General features: G+C 58.4%; 1 protein-coding gene across 1 annotated transcript; it reads left to right on the forward strand.

The window, feature by feature from the left end:
• The first annotated feature begins 458 nt into the window (after positions 1–458).
• LOC148217917 (uncharacterized) lies at positions 459–2,305 on the forward strand. Its single transcript, XM_088158356.1, has 2 exons — positions 459–1,146; positions 1,959–2,305. The coding sequence occupies exon 1, from the start codon at positions 480–482 to the stop codon at positions 1,134–1,136; it is 657 nt and encodes a 218-aa protein (XP_088014482.1). The 5' UTR covers positions 459–479; the 3' UTR covers positions 1,137–1,146; positions 1,959–2,305.
• Positions 2,306–17,522: the final 15,217 nt, after the last annotated feature.

Genomic DNA, 17,522 nt, shown 5'->3' on the forward strand with positions numbered 1-17,522 from the left:
CAGCCCTTACCCACTGGATTCCAGAGGACAAGAGCTACCAGACCTTTCTACAGCATCACTACTACAACAAGACCACTTCATCGGGACTGCTACCACCACCCTAACTAGCGGGGTGTCAGGTTGTATTCTGATTCTGTCAGTTGTTTTCTTTTTTACTATTGCATGTATTATTTTTCTCTTATCATTTTTCCTATCAAATTGTATTTCCGACTTGGAGTCTCTCACTGGTTTTACTTTTAAACCTGCAAAATTTTGGAGGGGATTTTGGCTGAAGCTTTTTATTTGGGGAGATTTGATCCGTGTCTTAAAGTTGGGAGGATTTTGGGTGGGAATCTTGGTGTTTGGGAGGTTATTACAGACACAAGATGCCCAATGACTTCCAGAGATGAACTTGGTCAAGGAGGAACACCCAGTTTATGGAGCTCTCTTCTTGTTATTTCCCCCTAAACCAGGATTTTTCATTGCCCAGGTGTGCGGGGATGGAGGAGGCAGAAAAGCCCCGGAGATCTCTCACGAGGAGGGGCTGCAAACCCAGCCCAGGGAGCTGCGAGGAGGAAAGACCCTCCCTGAGCCGGGAAGGCGGCTGGAGATCCAGGCAGAGCTCAGAGCTGGTGGAGAAGCCTCGTGGAGGGGAGAAGCCCCACAAGTGCTTGGAATGTGGGAAGAGTTTCAACTACAGGTCCCAGCTGATCCGGCACCAGAGGATCCACACTGGGGAAAAGCCCTATGAGTGTGGGAAATGTGGGAAGAGTTTCAGGACCATTTTTCATCTGATGCAGCACCAGGTGATCCACACAGGGGACCGGCCCTACACCTGCTTGGAATGTGGGAAGAGCTTTGGGCATAGTTCTCACCTGAGAAGGCACCAGCGCATCCACACTGGGGAGAGGCCCTACGAGTGTCCCAAGTGTGGGAAGAGGTTTCAGACCAGCTCCCATGTCCTCCTACATGAGCGGATTCACACAGAGGAGAGGCCCTTCCGCTGCCCCGACTGCGGGAAGGGATTCAAGCAGAACTCCACCCTCACTGTCCACCGGCGCATCCACACTGGGGAGAGGCCCTACGAGTGTCCTGAGTGTGGGAAGAGCTTCTCCAAGAGCTCTCACTTGACCCGACACCAACGGAGTCACCACTAAGGGAAGCCCTGTGAGTGCCCCGAGTGTGGGAAGAGCTTCGTGCTCTGCTCCAGCTCCATCCTCCATGGGAGGATCGGTGTTGGATGATCCCCAGTGACCCCCGTTGGGCAGAGCCCTGGTGATCTGTGACCCTGGTGATCCCTGTTGGGAAGACACCTGGCTGGCGGGGGTCTCTGCATCATCCTGTCTCCCTGTGGGCACCTGGATGAACACAGGGGCAGGAACGCCCATCAGGGCTCAAACTGACATTGGGAATTCCTTGCGGAGCGCAGATTTGTTGACTTTGATCCCCAGAAAATCTGTGTTCAATCCTATCTCCTGCTGGCATCCAGGAATACTGAACAGTCTTGGAGATCTTTTCCAACCTCACTGATTCCAGGATTTTCATTTCCTATTGCCTAAGGTTGTCTTCGGCAGCCAAATGGTGATGAACTGAGGCAACAACCAAGATTTTGGAGCCAGTGGGGTAGAAAGTCCTCCAAAATATGTTTTTCCCTCTCACTCAAGCACATAGGTCCTCAGCTCACACAGACAAGGAAATCCTTTTCTTTTGGCCTCGATTTGCTTTTCATTTCTCTTCATCCTTTTAAAACAACCAACACGGGTGAAAATAAAGACACTGAACTGAGACATGGGTGGGGACACGGAGGGACAAAGACATGGTGGGGCACAGACATGGAGAGTTGAATCATGGTTTTAAAGAGTTAAGATTTTTGCTAAGGGTAGAAGGAGTTTCCATGGCCAAGATGTAAGTTAGGTAGGTAATTACTTGATGCTTAGGCAAGAGCTAATTGGTATAATTATCTGCTATTATGAACTTAGGTATAGAAGAACATAAAATAATAATGCGTTAATCATGAAGCACGAGGCCTTGGATTGTTCCAGAGGGTCACTGAGACCTGATGAAGACTCTCCTGACTTCATCCTTCGAGACCACTGACCCATTTCGAGACCACCGACCCAATTCAAGAGAAGAACTGCGCACGCATGAAGGACGAATGGGCTCATTTTAATATGGGATGGGGATGGGAGGTGCTGGGGTTATGCACATGTATTGTATGTAAGATCTTGGGCAATAAATAGAGGGCAAAGAACCTTGTTCGGGGCGGTCACGCCTTTGGGAGGTGACTCCCGTGCCGGTGAATAAACACACCACTTTGTAACTTTAATTAGTTACAGCGCCTTTGTCCGTGATTATTCCGGTTTTTAACGATTCAGGGGGACAAACTGCGGTCCCGTGGGGACACTGCAGGGACATCGTAGTGACCCAAAACAGGACAGGCGACCTCAGGGTGGCCCTGATGTCCCCAAGGCAAGGACACCAAGGTCCCCAGTGTCCCTCGGGGTGACAGTGCCACTTCCGTGTCCCCACCCTGTCCCTGCATCCCGGGCCGCCTCCAGCTTTTGCATCACTTCCTTGTGTCCCTTCCACCGATGTCCCCAAGGCCACCACGATGTCCCCGAGGGCCCGGGCAGCTCTGGGGAACCCCTGTCACCGTGTCCCCCATGTGTCACCACCATGTCCTGGTTAACAGCGTCCACCAAGGTCCCCAGGTGCCATGTCACCATCTCCAGCCGCCCCTGGACATTGCGGTGATCTTGCTGGTGGCCGCAGTGGCCTCGGCGCTGGCCCTGGCGGTTGCCACCCACTGGGCGCGGTCTCGCAGGCGCTGGGCCATGGCCCAGTGCTCACGGGCGATGGTGGCCAGGTGTCACCACGATGTTGCTGAGGCCTGCAGGATCACCTGGCAGGACACGGCCACCGTGCCCAGAGCCAGCAGCAGGTGACTGTCCTCGGCCACCCCCAGGGCAGCGCACACTGAGTCCAGGGACACTGTGGGGACATGGGGACACCGCACAGGTGGCACCAGGGTCACGGCAGCAGGGCAACCAGCACAGTGGCACCTGAGCAGTGGCTCCGGGGACACCCCAGAGCCACCAGCCCAGTGTCCCCAGGGCTGCCCCAGTGTCACCATCCCAGTGCCACCCTTTCAATCTCAGTGTCACCAGCCCAGTGTCCCCAGTTCAACCCCAGCACCACCAGAGCTGCCCCAGTGTCCCCAGTCCTGTCCCAGTGTCACCAGCCCAGTGTCACCAACCCCGTGCCACCAAGCCATTCCCATCCCAGTGTCCCCAGGCCTGTCCCAGTGTCACAAGCTCAGTGCTCCCAGTTCCTTCCCAGTGGTCTTAGTGCCATCCCAGTGTCACTGCCCCATTGCCACCATACCAATATCACCATCCCAGTGCTCCCAGTTCCCTCCCAGTGTCTCCAGTCCCATCCCAGTGTCCCCCATCCTGTCCCAGTGTCCCTGTCCCAGTGCTCCTAGTTGTGTCCCAGTGTCACCAGTTCCATCCCAATGCCACCAGTTGTGTCCCAGTGTCACCATCCCAGTGCTCCCAGTTCAATCTGTCTCCAGTTCCCTCCCAGTGCCACCACCCTATTGTCCCCATACCAATGTCACCATCTCAGTGTTACCAAACCACTTCCCTCCCAGTGCTCCCAGTGCCAGCCCAGTGTGTCACGATCCGCTATTAATGCAGAGCGGGGGTCGTGATGGTTCTTTTGATCTCAAAGGTGCAAACAGGCAAAATGCAGGGGACAAAATCAGTTTATTCAACAACAGAAAATCAGTTTAGTCAACAACAGCAATGCATTTCATCAAATGCCAACAATTCAGTTACGGTAAAGGGGAGAGGTACAGGATAAGGAAAGGGGAAGGAAAGGAAGGGATGGGGAAATAGCTACCAACAGACGAGACGGGCGTCCTCACGGGTCATCCGATAGACGAGTCCTCGTCCGTGGGGAGATCTCAGGGGTCTTCATCAGTGGAGAGATCTCAAAGGGTCTTCTCCAGAGGGTCGCTCTTTTATAGTCCTTCTCCAAAGCGAGTGGCTTCTGGCCAAGAGGTGGGAAGATTTATGGACCATTGTGTGGTGCTGCAGGAGACAGGTACGGACAAGCAGTCCTCAGCTGGTACAACACAGTCTCTGGTTGGTGCCACAACAGCACAGTCCAGTGAACACAATACACCAGCACACAGTCATGAGCTTCCACCTGGCCCGGCCAGTAAACCATTGTCCAGAGTCAGCCTGGGTGGGGTCCTCGAGGTCTCCTTGCGACGGTCGGGAGGCAAAATCGAGGGGAACTTCGGACCGACCCTTACACACAGACACAGGACGTATGGCCCAGGGCACGAATGCTGCTCTGAGTCCTGGGAGCAGTGAAATCAGCAGGTGTGGCAGAGTCCCTGCCAAAGGAGACCTGCTGCCCCCAAGGCCTGCCAATGCTGGTGCCTGCTCCTGCCACAGAGACCTGTGTCCCCTGGGGACTTCTCTGCCAGAGGACAGCCAAAGCCCACGTGCATTGGTGTGTGTGCTCCTTTCTGCAGGCGGCTGTTGGCAGGAGCACCTGGTGGCAACACTTGGTCTCTGTCAGAAGCTGTTACTCCTTCCTGGAATGATTTTTGCTTGGAAGTGATTATCTGCAGCACAAAAACCCCATCCACTGTTGACTTTCACAACACAATTAGATTCTTACGGAGATCCTCTCAAGTTTCCTTGTGTCCTTCTGACTGTTTTTCTTGCTTTCTGGTAAAAACCATCAGCCCAGCGCGTGATGCCCAATGCTGGAGGTTGCTGCTTGTCTGGCTGTGGCCAGCAGCTCACGTCCAAACACAACTGGGTGCCTGCTGGGCAAGGGAATGGACAGGAACTCGCAGTGAATTTCCCTGGTGAACTTGCAAGGAACCTGGGCAAGATAGGGATAACTCTGGGGTGAGACAACCTGTTTTGTGTCTCCGTCGATGATGGTGCCAGCCCCATGAAGGAACAGCCAAGACAAGCACTGAGAGCAAACGTATCCTGCCACTTTCTTCTGTTCGATGGGCACGGAACACACTTGTTCCCACAGCTCCACAAGACTTGATCCAGGAATAAGGGAGGGCCTCCAACAAGACCAGAGCAGAATCCTCACTCAGCAGAGCCTGAGCCTATGACCTGGGCCATCTGTTCAGCAGACACCAAAGTGCTTACTTCCCTCTATCCCTGAACCTCAGCCACACGAGTCCTGCTTTTCTTCAGCATCTGCTGCTTCTTCCTTCTTTCTCAGCAAGGTCTCCATTTCCAGTGTAGACGCTCACGCTGTTTTTAGAAAGGTGCCTGAATGGAGGAGAGTGTCAGCAGCTGCAGCTAAGGGCTCGTGTCCCATCAGAGTCTCTAACGATGGCACCAACGCTGCTGCCTTGCAACAGCCGACTCTGGAAGGCGAGTGTGCCCTCGAGCAGAGCCGCTGAGGTCAGTCAGGGGGACAGGCTGCAGCTGAAGCTGCCAAGCGTTGCTGTGATTCTGGCAAGTCAAGAGAAAACCATGGTGACCACTTTCCCTTACACCCTTTGCCAAGCCACGAAAAATTGTGCACACAGCATCCCCTCTTTTGGCATCCTGTCTGGTGTGGATGTCTTCCTGAGGAGGTACAAGCCTTCTGGGTGCTGCTGTTCCTGTGCACACTCTGGTCATTTTTCTCTGGTGTCCAGAGCCACGTTGACAGCAGGAGCTCCACAGGCCAGCTCCAGGAGACATCGTTCTTACCATGGTGGCAGCAGCTCTGTGGGTCCCGAGCTCAGTGTCAGGGGAGTCTTGGCCACACAGCACAGTGGCCTGGACAGCTCTGGGGACCCGGGCTGATCGCCAGCGCTGCCACTTCCCACTGCTCCTCGCCTGCAGCAGCCAGTGGCCGTGCTCCAGCAGGGCCTGCTTGGGGTCCTTGTCCCTCCTTGTCCCTGGCCAAAGCAGCCTGGGCACCTCGGGGCTGTCCCCACCGTCCTGCTGAGGCCAGGCCTCGAGGGCTTCTGCCACAGGCACCAGAGACGCGTCGGGGAAGCGCCAGAGCAGCCAGCTGGCAGGAAGAAGGTGGCTGTCTGGGGGCTGCTTATGGCCTCTGCCACCCAGTTCCTCAGGGCTTCCCACCAACCCATCCACACAAGTCCTCCTGGCCCATCACAGCCTCCCGCCACCCAGCGCCACACGCATCCCCCTCACGCCTTCCCACTGCCTTCTCCGGGCAGGCCTTGGCAGCACCGCAGCCCTTCATGGCCTCCCACTGTCCCGTGCCCTCCACGCCTCCCCCAGGCCTGCCTGGCTGCTGAAGGAGCTCCAGAGGAGCCGCATCAAGAGGCACCTCAGAGCCCTCAGCAATCCAGCCAGCAACACACGGGCAGGACACAGATGGCGCTTCCAGGCTGGCAGAGGGGTGCTGGCCATCTCCAGGGACCGGTCTCTCAGGGATCCCCGCCGCAGCTCCGGCCTCTGCCCGCCCGCTCTGTCAGAAGCCTTAAGGCTTCCACAGAACCACCAAAGGCCAAGGGCCTTTTGGCCACTTTCCCTTCCACTCCGCACGCTTGGCCAACTTGGCGAGCACAAGCACCCTTTTTGCCCTCTTCCCCATTGGCCTGAAGACTCTGGGCACCAAAAGAAAGCTCCTGGTCCTCTGTGTATGACAACAGCAATTTACTAATCCTACGGTGGGGTGAAAGAAAGTGCTTGCAGAGCAGAGGTGTTCCCTGCAGACTCAGGTGGCCCCAGCAGACGCAGCCTCCCGGATCAGTTCTCCACACTGCTCATGCAGGACAACCAGCCCCTGCGACACAGGGAAGGCCGTGACTTCCAGAGGCGGCGGAATCCATCTCGCATCTGCTGGAGTCGGGAGGAGGGAATGCTCTGTACAGCTCTGTTGATGTACAGAGTCTGAAGAGCCAGGCATGAGATGGCAGGGCTGGTGTCATGTCATGTCCTGAAGGGCTGGAAGAGAGAGGAACAGAGCCACAGTCAGAGCCTGCATCTGCAGGGACCTGGGGAGACCCTCCTGCCCCATCCCTCCCACACGGCAGCTCTTGCCATGGCCTGGAGGAAGCAGGAGACAGCAAGGATCAGCTGGAAGACGCTGGCCACGAATGTCCCTCCCGCAGGCCCCGGGAAGGTCTCTGTGCTCTGCCCACGCCGCCCCTCGTGCGCGCAGGGAGCAGAGCCCTCCCAGCCGGGGCAGGGAACGCAGCTGCCAGCGCCAGCCCCCGCTGACAGCCCGCTGGCCTCACTCACCCCTGCACATGAGCTGCAACTCTCGCTGCTGCTCTCTGAGGAACCGCCCGGCCATCCCTGCCAACACAGAGCCTGTCACGGCCCCAGCCGCACAGCTGCCCCGCAGCGGCGCTGCCAGCCCTGCGGCCACAGCAGCGCCTTCCCCTGCAGGGCTCAGGCCCGGCCCTCGCCGCATCCTGACGCCCAAGGACACGGCTGCGAGAGGGCGGCAGCGGCGCCGAGGGCAGGCGGGGCTCCAGAGCCCCGGCCCGGATGGCGCTGCCGGGGCAGCAGGCGGGGCTGGGGCCGAGCTGCGGCGGGGCGGGGAGGGAGCCGGGCTTGTGGCTCACCAAGAAACCTGACGGCCGCCTCTCGCAGGGGCTCCTGTGGGCTCCGCAGGTACGGCAGCGCCTGGCGCAGCAGCTCGGCCGCTCGGCTCCTGTCCTGTGCCAGCTGGAGAGAGCGGCAGGGCACGGAGGGAAGGGTTGGCGCGGGCTCTGTCCCTTGGCCCCGGCCTGCCCTGCCCGCACAGCCCTGAGCGGGGCAGAGGGCCCGGCAAGGCGCGGGCTTGATGGAGCTCGGGGCTCCATCAGCTCCGGCCCTGGGGCCAGAGGAGCCTGGAGAAGAGCCCGCGTGGGCAGCCCAGGGAAGGGGGAGCAGCGTTCTTACCAAGCACTCGCCAAACCTCCACATCTGATCCGCCATCAGCAGGTGCTCAAGATCTCTCCTCTTCAGGAAGCTTAGTGCAGAAAGCAGCGTTTCACAAGAGGCCTGCAGAGCAGCAGAGACCCAGAGATGGCACCGCAGCCCAGGGCACAGGAGCTGCCTCCCTGTGCCAAGGCCAGGAGGAGGCTGGAGCCCATGAGGTGCCCGGGTGCAGGGAGACAGCTGAGCCCCCTGCCAGGAGGACAGCAGCGCCCAGGAGTCCTCACCTCTGCCACACGCATGTTCTCATGGTGGCAGTTGAAGAAGAGTGGCAGCAGGCTCTTGCTCACAAGCATCTTGAGGGGCTTTTTACCCTTGGCCGCTACCAACCTCATCACCTCTTGGAAGAGGCGAATGGAGAGCAGCTGCACATGGCGGTTGTCCTGTTGGAAAGGAAGCAAAAGCCCTCCACATCAGCTGCTCCAGGCCCCTCTGTGCACAGGCCCAAAAATCCACGGGGCCCCACACTTGGGGACAGCACCCAGTGGCCGTGGCTGGGGGCACAGAGCCTTACGTTGTCCAGCAGTGGCCAGAGCGCGCCAGCCAGCCGCAGGGCGATGGGGCTGGGTATTGCGAGGTGTCTGTGCGAGAGCAGAAAGCTGAGCACCGCGACGGTCATCTCAACGATGTCTTCATCTGCATCCCGCAACAGGTCCACAAGGCTTTCTGTCAGGCTGTACATTCTAATGTTCTGCATGGAAGACAAGGCAGGGCAAGCCCACGCTGCTGCTGCTGCTGCCGTGGAGCCCAGGGGCCGAAGGCCTGTCCTGAAGCACTCGGGCAGCTGAACAGCAACGCAGAAGAGCTGGGAGCAGCTGCCACAGCTCCCAAAGCCCAGCCAAGCCCAAGGGGCTGCTTTCCCCAGCCCCACGCTGCCAGCACAGCTTCAGCCGCTGCTGTCTTCTCACCATCGAGGGGTCCTTGCTGAGCTGCACGAGGCCTCTGAGCACCAGGCGACGCATCTCCCTGGACGTGCTCTGCAGGCGCCTTGCCATGATCTCCAGGAGGCTGTCACCCCATTCTTTGATGTCCAGGAGGTCCAGGACCTGAAAGGCACAAAGCAGTGACCGGGGTGCCCAGCTGGCAGGAGCTCAGAACTGCACAGGCCTGAGCCAAGGCAGCAGCACAGGGCACGGGCACCGTCCCAGGCAGCTGCGGCTGTGAGAGGGCAGAGAGGTGGGAGGCAGCTCAGCTGTGCTGCCCATGGGGCTCACCTCCACAAGGAACGCCATGGCGGGCAGCTGCCAGTCTGAAATGTCTTGGCTGAGGAGCTCCAAGAGGCAGGAGATGAAGCTGCAACACCAGATCATGGAGACACAGCGCATCTCCCTGGTGGGGGGGAAAAGGCATCATTGCCCCTGAGCCGAGAGGGCAAAGCTCTCCCAGGAGTGACCCACGGAGCTCTGGTCTTTTCCCAAGCCCCCCGTGGGCGCTTTGGGAGGCGGCTGTTCCCGGGCACCCTCCTGTGCCAGCCTTTTCCAGTCTGCTCGTCCGTCTCTTTGTGACAAAGCCCTCTCACCCATGCCCATGGGAACTGTGTGGGGCACCCTGGGCACAAGTGCCGGGGGCAGCAGGGAGAAGGGGGTCTCACCTGGCCAGGAGTCCCACTGCATAGTGGTGGGTGTCAGTACAGAGCAGCGTGTCCCAGCCAGCCTTGCCTTCCATGGCCACCACAACACGCTCACACTGCACTCGGCAGAGCAGGACCTTCAGGGTCTGCACTGCAAACCTGTGTGCAGAGCAAAGCCCAGGTGATGCTGGCAGCCCTGGCTCCTGCCTTGGAAGGGATGGGGAGACTGGGAGGACTGGGATGGAGCACCTTTGGGGGTTGGTGGCAAGGCCCAGTTGCTCCTGGCACCCCTTCCAGAAGGTATCAACCTCCTCTGGTGTATCCAGTGCGCTGATGTAAACTTGGAAGAGCAGACACAGAAAGAGACGGGGAAAATACTCCAACACTATAGGTGGGCACCAGGTCAGGTTGAAGACCCTCCACAGGGTCACGGTTGCCTGCAAAAAATGAACCACCGAGAGACAACAGTCAGTGCCAAGACATCCGTGTGGCAGGGCCCGAGCATGCCAGGGAGAGGCCGGGGGAGACACCTCGGGGTCACCCAGCCTGGTGCCCCTGAACCTTGCCCCTAAGGCAGGTTTCAGCCCAGTGCCTGAGGCCGAGAGATGCAGCTGGGGGGAGGACAGAGAGCTAGCTGCTGGAGAGGTGGCCTAGGGGCAAGCCAAGGTCAGTTGCAGGAACTCACAGCCAGGGCAAAGACTCCTGTGCTGTCGCCATCGGAGGTGTACACACTGTCCACTGGCCAGGCGTTCAGCACATTGAGGAGTATCTGCAGCGCCGGCTCCGCAGTCCCAGTGGAGGACATGATCACTCCCCACATGGCCGTAGCAGCTCTGTGGGGTCAGAGCTCTGTGTCAGGGGGGTCTGGGCCACAGCACTGTGGCCTGGGCTGCTGCAGGGGCCCGCGCTGGCCGTCAGCCCTGCCTCTGCCCACCGGCCCTCGCTGGCAGCACCCAGCCAGCCCACGGGGGTGCAGGCATCTTGAGGGGCAGGGAGGGAGCGTGGCAGCACACTCAGGGGCTGACATGGCAGCACTGGCAAACGGAGGAGCCAGAGGCTCCTGGAACTGTCCCCCTGTCTGGCAGTCACCAGGGACAGGCTCTACAGGGTAACGGGCCGGGGAACCCTAAACCCTCAAGGCAGGTGGGGCTGCCGTACCTGTCACCCGATGGGGCCCAGCGCAAGAGAGTCATCAGCACATTGCAGGGGTATTCCCTGGTCAGCTCCAGAAGGGCCTTGTCCAGCCTGTGCCCAGCAGACTCGTTGGCCGTGAGCCACTTGTGGATGTACCTCACCATGGCTGGCACCTGCAGAAGGCCCGGGGAGACTTGGACACCTGCCCGAGCAGCAGGTTCCCCAGCTTCCCCTGAGAAGTGCTGCCCTTCCCACCCTATTGGGCTGGGCCTCAAAGACTGAAGGAACCCAGCAGAGCTGGCTTGAGGCGCCACATAATTCCTGGCCACAGGCTGCTTACCTGCTTTGGATTGGAGACACCCTTCTCCACAAGCAAATCCAGCATGGCAGCCCCGGTCTCAGCAGTGAAGAGGGGAAAGTTTGCCAAGAGCCCAGTGCCCACACCGGTGGTCTCTTCCCGCCAAATGCACATGATGAATTCATAGATCATCTGCAGGAGAAGGGCAGGAAGAGAGGGAGAATCCATGGAGTGCTCCAAGCACGGTGCTGGGCTGAGCAGTGACAGCAGGCCCAGCCCAGGTGGGGATGGCTGCAGTACCTGCGCTGTTCTGCGGAAGCGGCCACGGGCAGGGTCCTGCTCTTGTGTCGGGTCCATGGCGGCACCTGGCAAAGAGCGAGCGCAGCCAGGGCTGAGGGGCTGTGGGAGAGGCCGGAGAACACAGGCCAGCCCTGCATTCCCAGGCAGGGACAGCCCTGGGATGCTCCAGGGATGGGGTGTGGCTGCGTGGGCGTTCAGCCCCAGCCCCTCTTCTGTCCTATCCATGGGCATGTTGGATGGGATGGGATGGGATGGGATGGGATGGGATGGGATGGGATGGGATGGGATGGGATGGGATGGGATGGGATGGGATGGGGCTAAGCTGGCTGCAGGCACCAGCCCTGTGACCCATCTCTACTACTCACCCTCCTGCAGCAGCTGGATCTGCTCCAGCTCTTCAGGCTGCTGTGCTGAGGGAGCTGCAGCCTCCTCCTCCTCCTTCACCCAGGCCAGCTTGGGCACTCTGGGTGGTGTCTGCTCCATGTCACTGTTTGGAGTTGGGACTGCTTGCAGGAGAGATGTCTCGGAAAAGCTCCAGATGGGCAAGTGCTGCACTTGTGCCTTGTAGGCAGCTGCAACAGAGAAGCCTTGGGAAGGCTACAGGACACCGTGTCCTGCAGTCTGTCCTCGAGGTCTCCTGCAGAGGAAACGCTTTGGAAAAGCTCCGGGTCAGTAGGGAACAAGCTGGCTGTGTGGGGGCTCCTCACAGCACCGCTCTCTCCGTCCTGTCCCGACGAGTGCACCGAGCACTGTGGTGTGGCCGTGTCACCGCCAGCACCTATGTCACGACGTGTCACAAAGGGTCACCCTTGTACGCTCTGGCCCTTTCCTATTGCACGGTGACCACGGTGCACTGTGTCACAAAGAGCCCTAGGACACACCTCCACGTGCCCTGAGGACACCCCCACCCCACCCCCACCCCCAAAGTGGCCCAGCTTGCAAGGAAGACGTTCCCCCAAGGTTCGAGGACAGCCCAACAGGAATTTTAGGAATGGCTCAAACAACAAGCAGATGCTCCTCTGCTCTGCCTGCTCAGGGCAGCAGAAGGAGCCCCCTCGGTTGCCGATGCAGCTGCAGCAGGAAGGGCATCGGGGCCTTCCACAGCAGCTGCCAGGGCCTCTCTGGAACAAGACTCGGTGCTGGGTGGCCGTCACACACACAGGAGTGTGACACAGACACGGGACATATGGCCCAGGGCACGAATGCTGCTCTGAGTCCTGGGAGCAGTGAAATCGGCAGGTGTGGCAGAGTCCCTGCCAAAGGAGACCTGCCGCCCCCAAGGCCTGCCAATGCTGGTGCCTGCTCCTGCCACAGAGACCTGTGTCCCCTGGGGACTTCTCTGCCAGAGGACAGCCAAAGCCCACGTGCATTGGTGTGTGTGCTCCTTTCTGCAGGCGGCTGTTGGCAGGAGCACCTGGTGGCAACACTTGGTCTCTGTCAGAAGCTGTTACTCCTTCCTGGAATGATTTTTGCATGGAAGTGATTATGTGCAGTGTCCACGCATCTCCCCAGCCCATCACTGCCTCACACACGAGGTGACCACCAAGCCACTCTCCGGCCATCTGACCCGCAGCTGAGCCCTTCCCAGAGTGCCCGCACCCGCAGGGAGCGCAGGGCTGGATTTGGCCGCCAGAGAGTTGGTGACCCTCGTGAGATCCTCGGTGCATTTAGTTCCTACAGGAGTGTGGGCACCGCTGGGAAATGATCTGCATGCCTTGTTAATTGGATGTTCTTCCATCGCTAGCCTGGGGCAGGATCTCTCCCGGTCCTCCTCTCAACTCCCGGGCCTCTCCTCAGCCAATCAGAGAAGGCACCAAAATAATTGAGCCAATGAGAGCGCGCGGCGCTGATGACTCCTCAGGCAGTCCCAGAGCGCCCAGAGCTCCTCACCTGGACTCCACCCGCGCCCCGCCCCCAGCGCCCCCCGCCAGGAGAATTTGGGGAGGGGGGTATCGCGTTTTATCTTCTTTTTTGTTTTTCTAGAGTCGAGATTAAATGCTCTAGACATGGAATTTCGTGTTTGAACTCAGATATTTATTAGTTCTTATCTATATTACAGTGAGTTCTACAGCACTTACAGCTAACAGGCTAAAAATGGCGACGTACCTCTCTCTACAAGCCCTTTTAAGGGCCAATGAGTCCAATTAAAAAAAGACACCATAATAGCCCAAGAACCAATCACCCGTGACCTGCAATGTGGAATTTTCTAATTACAAAAGTACCACCTATACCCGTGAAGAAGGTGAAAAAGAAAGGAAACTCCACCCTAAAACCTCCATCTTGTTTTATATGTATTAATATAGTTTAAACCAAGAAATTCTAAATTTTCCACCATGGGACATTACACACTTCTATTCAAACTACACACCAGCGATCCCAGTTCTATCACTCAGTTCTGGAAAGCTTCTTCACGGCCTCTGGTAAAAAGCAGTGTTTTCCTGGGGGTCAATGCCTGTCAGCACAGAAAGCCCAAACCCCTCAGTTTCCAGGGTTCCAACAGGGGGAGGTGTCAGACCCTGCCCGGCGCTGGCCATGGGGCGTGTGGCGGGGGCCCGGAGCTCTTGGCTACTGTGGGCTGCTGGGGGGCTGCTGGGGGGACACCCCAGACCTGTGTCCTGCACACACAGCGCTGTTCCAGGAGATGGTTCAGTCCGAGTGTCACTTCATTCACGGCACCGACCGGCTGAGGTTCGTGGAGAGGAACATCTCCAAGCGGGAGCAGTTCCTGCACTTGGGCAGCGATGTGGGGCTGCACGTGGGGACACCTCCTTTGGGGACAAGGCTGCCAGGCACTGGAACAGCGACCCGCAATGGATGGAGTACAGACGGGCTGCGCTGGACAGGCACTGCCGGCACAACTACGAGTTGTCCAGCCCGTTCCTCGTGGAGCGCAGAGGTGAGCGTGGGGCAGAGCGTGTCCCCTCGGGCCCTGCCCTGGGAATGACCCTGGAGCCCCTCAAAACCTCCCTGGGAATCACCCGAGACACGTCAGCCCTTCTTGTGCCCATCCCCGGGGCCTCCTGCCCCTCACCCCAAGTGACTCCGGTGGTTCTCCCAGTCCATCCCAGTCTGTCTCGGCGTCCTCATGGTCCCTCTCATTGTCACCAGAGTCCCTCCGAATTCCTCTCAGTCCACAGCCATTCCATTCCCACTCCCAGTCCTTCTAACTCCACTCCCAAACCTCCACCCTCTCTCCCATTGCCTCAGTCCAATCCACTCTCTCCCAGTGTTCCTCCACTCTCTCCAATTTCATTCCCAGTCCCTCTCAGGGCCACACCAGCCCTCTCCTGCTGGGGACCTGGTCCTGGTGGGCACCACATGCCCTGAGAGCTCCTGCTGGCCCTGGAACCACCTCACTTGGATCTCAGCAGGGTAGAAATCCATGGAGCAGAGCAGGCAGCGGGGGCCGGGCTGGGAGCTCGAGGGCCACAGTGAGATGGACACACTGGAGGGCACTGGGAGAGAGTGGGGACACAGTGGGATCAGCTGGGGGGAACAGAGAGGGATTTGAGAGAGCCTGGAGGGGTTGGAGAAAGATGTGGAGCTGGAAAGCAAAGGTTGGAATGAGATTGGCTGTGATGGGAAGAGACTGTGAGGAGTCCTGGTGAGTCCTGGTGACACCGGGCAGGGACTGGGAAAGGGTTTGGGGGTCCTGGGGTGGTGGGGGGCAACTGGGAGGGGGTTATGGGATCGTGAGAGGGACAGGAGGAGCGTTGGTGGGTCCTGGGGAGACCGGGAAGAGATTGGGAGGAGGATTCAAGAAGTCCTGGGGGGGTAGAGGTGACTGGGAGGGTGATTGGAGTAGCTTGGGGTGTCAGTGAGAGATTTTGGGAGGTCTTGACGCCTGTGGACGCCCAGAGATGCCGCCAGACACCGCCCGCAGCAAGGTGCTGATGGGGATCGGGGGCTCCGTGTTGGGTTTCGTCTTCCTGGAGCTGGGGCTCGGCTTCTACCTGTGCAAGAAGGGTGAGGGGAGGGTCCTGGGGGTCGCGTTCCGACCCCGGAGCGTGTGCGCTCCCCATGGGGCCCCCAGTCAGATGCTACCCCCTTTTCTCGGCCCACAGAGCTCCTGACCCAGCAGCTGCTGCAGCCCCTCCCCATGGCCTCGGGTGCGGCCGGGACCCCCCGCTCCGTCCCCGCGCTGATTTTGGGGGGGTCGTGTGTTCCCCCCAGCCCCACTCTCACTCTGCCCCAGCCTGGCTGCTCCCGGTGTTCCCAGTAAAGTTTCCCAGTTCGCCCCGTCCCGTTTATTGTGGGGCGGGACTGGGAGAGGACTTGGGGGGGACCCCGGGAGGGGGTCGTGACTGGGCGGGGAGGGTGGAGTCCAGGTGGGGAACACTGGGTGCTGCGGGTCTGCCCGGCATCCGGTGAGTCATCACAGCTGCTCTCTCTGATTGGCTGAATCTTCTTCATCGCATTCTCTGATTGGCTGAGGAGAGGCCCGGGAGTTGAGAGAAGGAACAGGAGAGATCCCGGCCCGAGCACCGGCACGGGAACAACAGAGCCAGCCTGGGCACAGCGAGGGAATTTATTACCAACCAAATCACAGCGGGACAAGGAGAAGGGAAAGAAATCTCTTCAACCCCTTCCCCCTCATTCAACGGGAATCACCAGGATCACGGATCACCAGGGCTCTGCCCAACGGGCGTCACTGGGGATCATCCAACACCGATCCTCCCACGGGGGATGGAGCTGGAGCAGAGCATGAAGCTCTTCCCACGCTCGGGGCATTCCTAGGGCCTCTCCCCAGCGTGAATCTTGAGGTCCTTCATGCTGTGGGGGTTCTTGCTGAAGCTCTTCCCGCCTTCCAAGCACCAGCAGGGATATTTCTTAGTTTGGATCTCCTGGTGCCGAATCAAGTGGGAGCTCAGGGTGGAGCTCATTCCATGTTCTAAGCTCTTGTAGGGTGTCACAGTTTGAGTTGTGATTTTTAAGAGGACACTCTGGAGTGAGTATCATCTCCTCTACAGGGTTCCAATAATCCCTTTCCACAAATACGAAATTAATATTAATAGATGAAAGTGGAAAAAACTCCATCACTTTATTAACAAACAGTAAGCCCACAAGGCAAGGAAAAAAATGAAAATAATTGCTAGATATTAAATTGTCCGATCTTATCCCACACAAACACCTGGGACAAAAGACCCAAAATGCCAGAGAAATCCCCGCTCATAACACACGGTACAGCCGCCGGCTTCTTCCCCAGGGGGAAAACCAACCAGGGGCTGTCCCGAAGGAGATGAAAGCCCGGGGCTCGCCTGCCCTTGAACTCCTCCCCAGCCGGGCTCCGCGGGCACGGTCCCGGCAGGCGAAGCAGCGGGGCTGAAGCCTCGGGCTGTTTTCTCTCCCGGCTCGGCCCGGCTCGCAGCGGCTTTGGGCTGCAGCGGCGCCGCTCCGCTCCTGCCGGCGCGGAGCCCCCGGGCTGCGACACAGCAGCTGCTCAGTTCGCCTCCAGGCACGGCAAGGCTGCCCCTGCAGCCTCTCCGAGCCGAGAAAAGGGAAAAAAAATCCTTTGTTTGCTTGGGGCAAAACCGATTCTCAGGCAAACAGAAACCCACGGTGCACAGAGAGAGCCGCGGAAAACCCGAGCAGCGAGGCTTCAAAACGCCCGCGGAATGAACAAGGAGCCTCTCCCCGCCCCGGCCCCGCACACATCCCCTCCCGGGCTGCCGGGGTTTAGATACAATAACCATTCTTTGGGCACAAAGCAGAGGATCATGGAATTACCATCACCGTAACTCACTGCAAGAGAATCGTGTACACAATAATCACATGTATCTATCTATCTATAAAAGCATGTACTGAACTCTGGGTACAGCAATGTGCTCTAGGACAGGAGCAGAGAGGATGAACGGACACCAGGGGAGATGGGGAATGTACGGACACAGCAAACCCTCCAAGGGCTTTAACCTCATTCCCAGCTTTTCCGTGCTTCCAGGGCTTTGACTGCTGGATTTGAATGAACTGAGATGTCACTGTGAAAAGCAGAGCAGTCTGGAACCAGAACTGGAGTCTGGAACTGCTGCTGGAGTTAATGTCTGGACTTATCACATCTCAGATTTGAAAATATATTGAATAAAAAACTCCAGTACCCACAACCTTTCCCAGCACATACCTCTTCGCACATTACAAAATACAACGGAATTATTTCTATAGGGCAAAAAATAAAGTAAAATGGATATTGAAAATGTTCCTGATAAAAAGTCATGTTGAGAAAACAGAAAATAACGAAGTGTGTTTAAAAAAGCCGGCTGTGATTTCTCAGGTATTGGGCTCAGGGTCAGCTCCGAGCCGGGCTCTGTCTCCC

The sequence above is a fragment of the Sturnus vulgaris genome, unplaced genomic scaffold (genome assembly GCF_052056855.1).
Source record: "Sturnus vulgaris isolate bStuVul1 unplaced genomic scaffold, bStuVul1.hap1 Scaffold_198, whole genome shotgun sequence".
NCBI lineage: Eukaryota > Metazoa > Chordata > Aves > Passeriformes > Sturnidae > Sturnus > Sturnus vulgaris.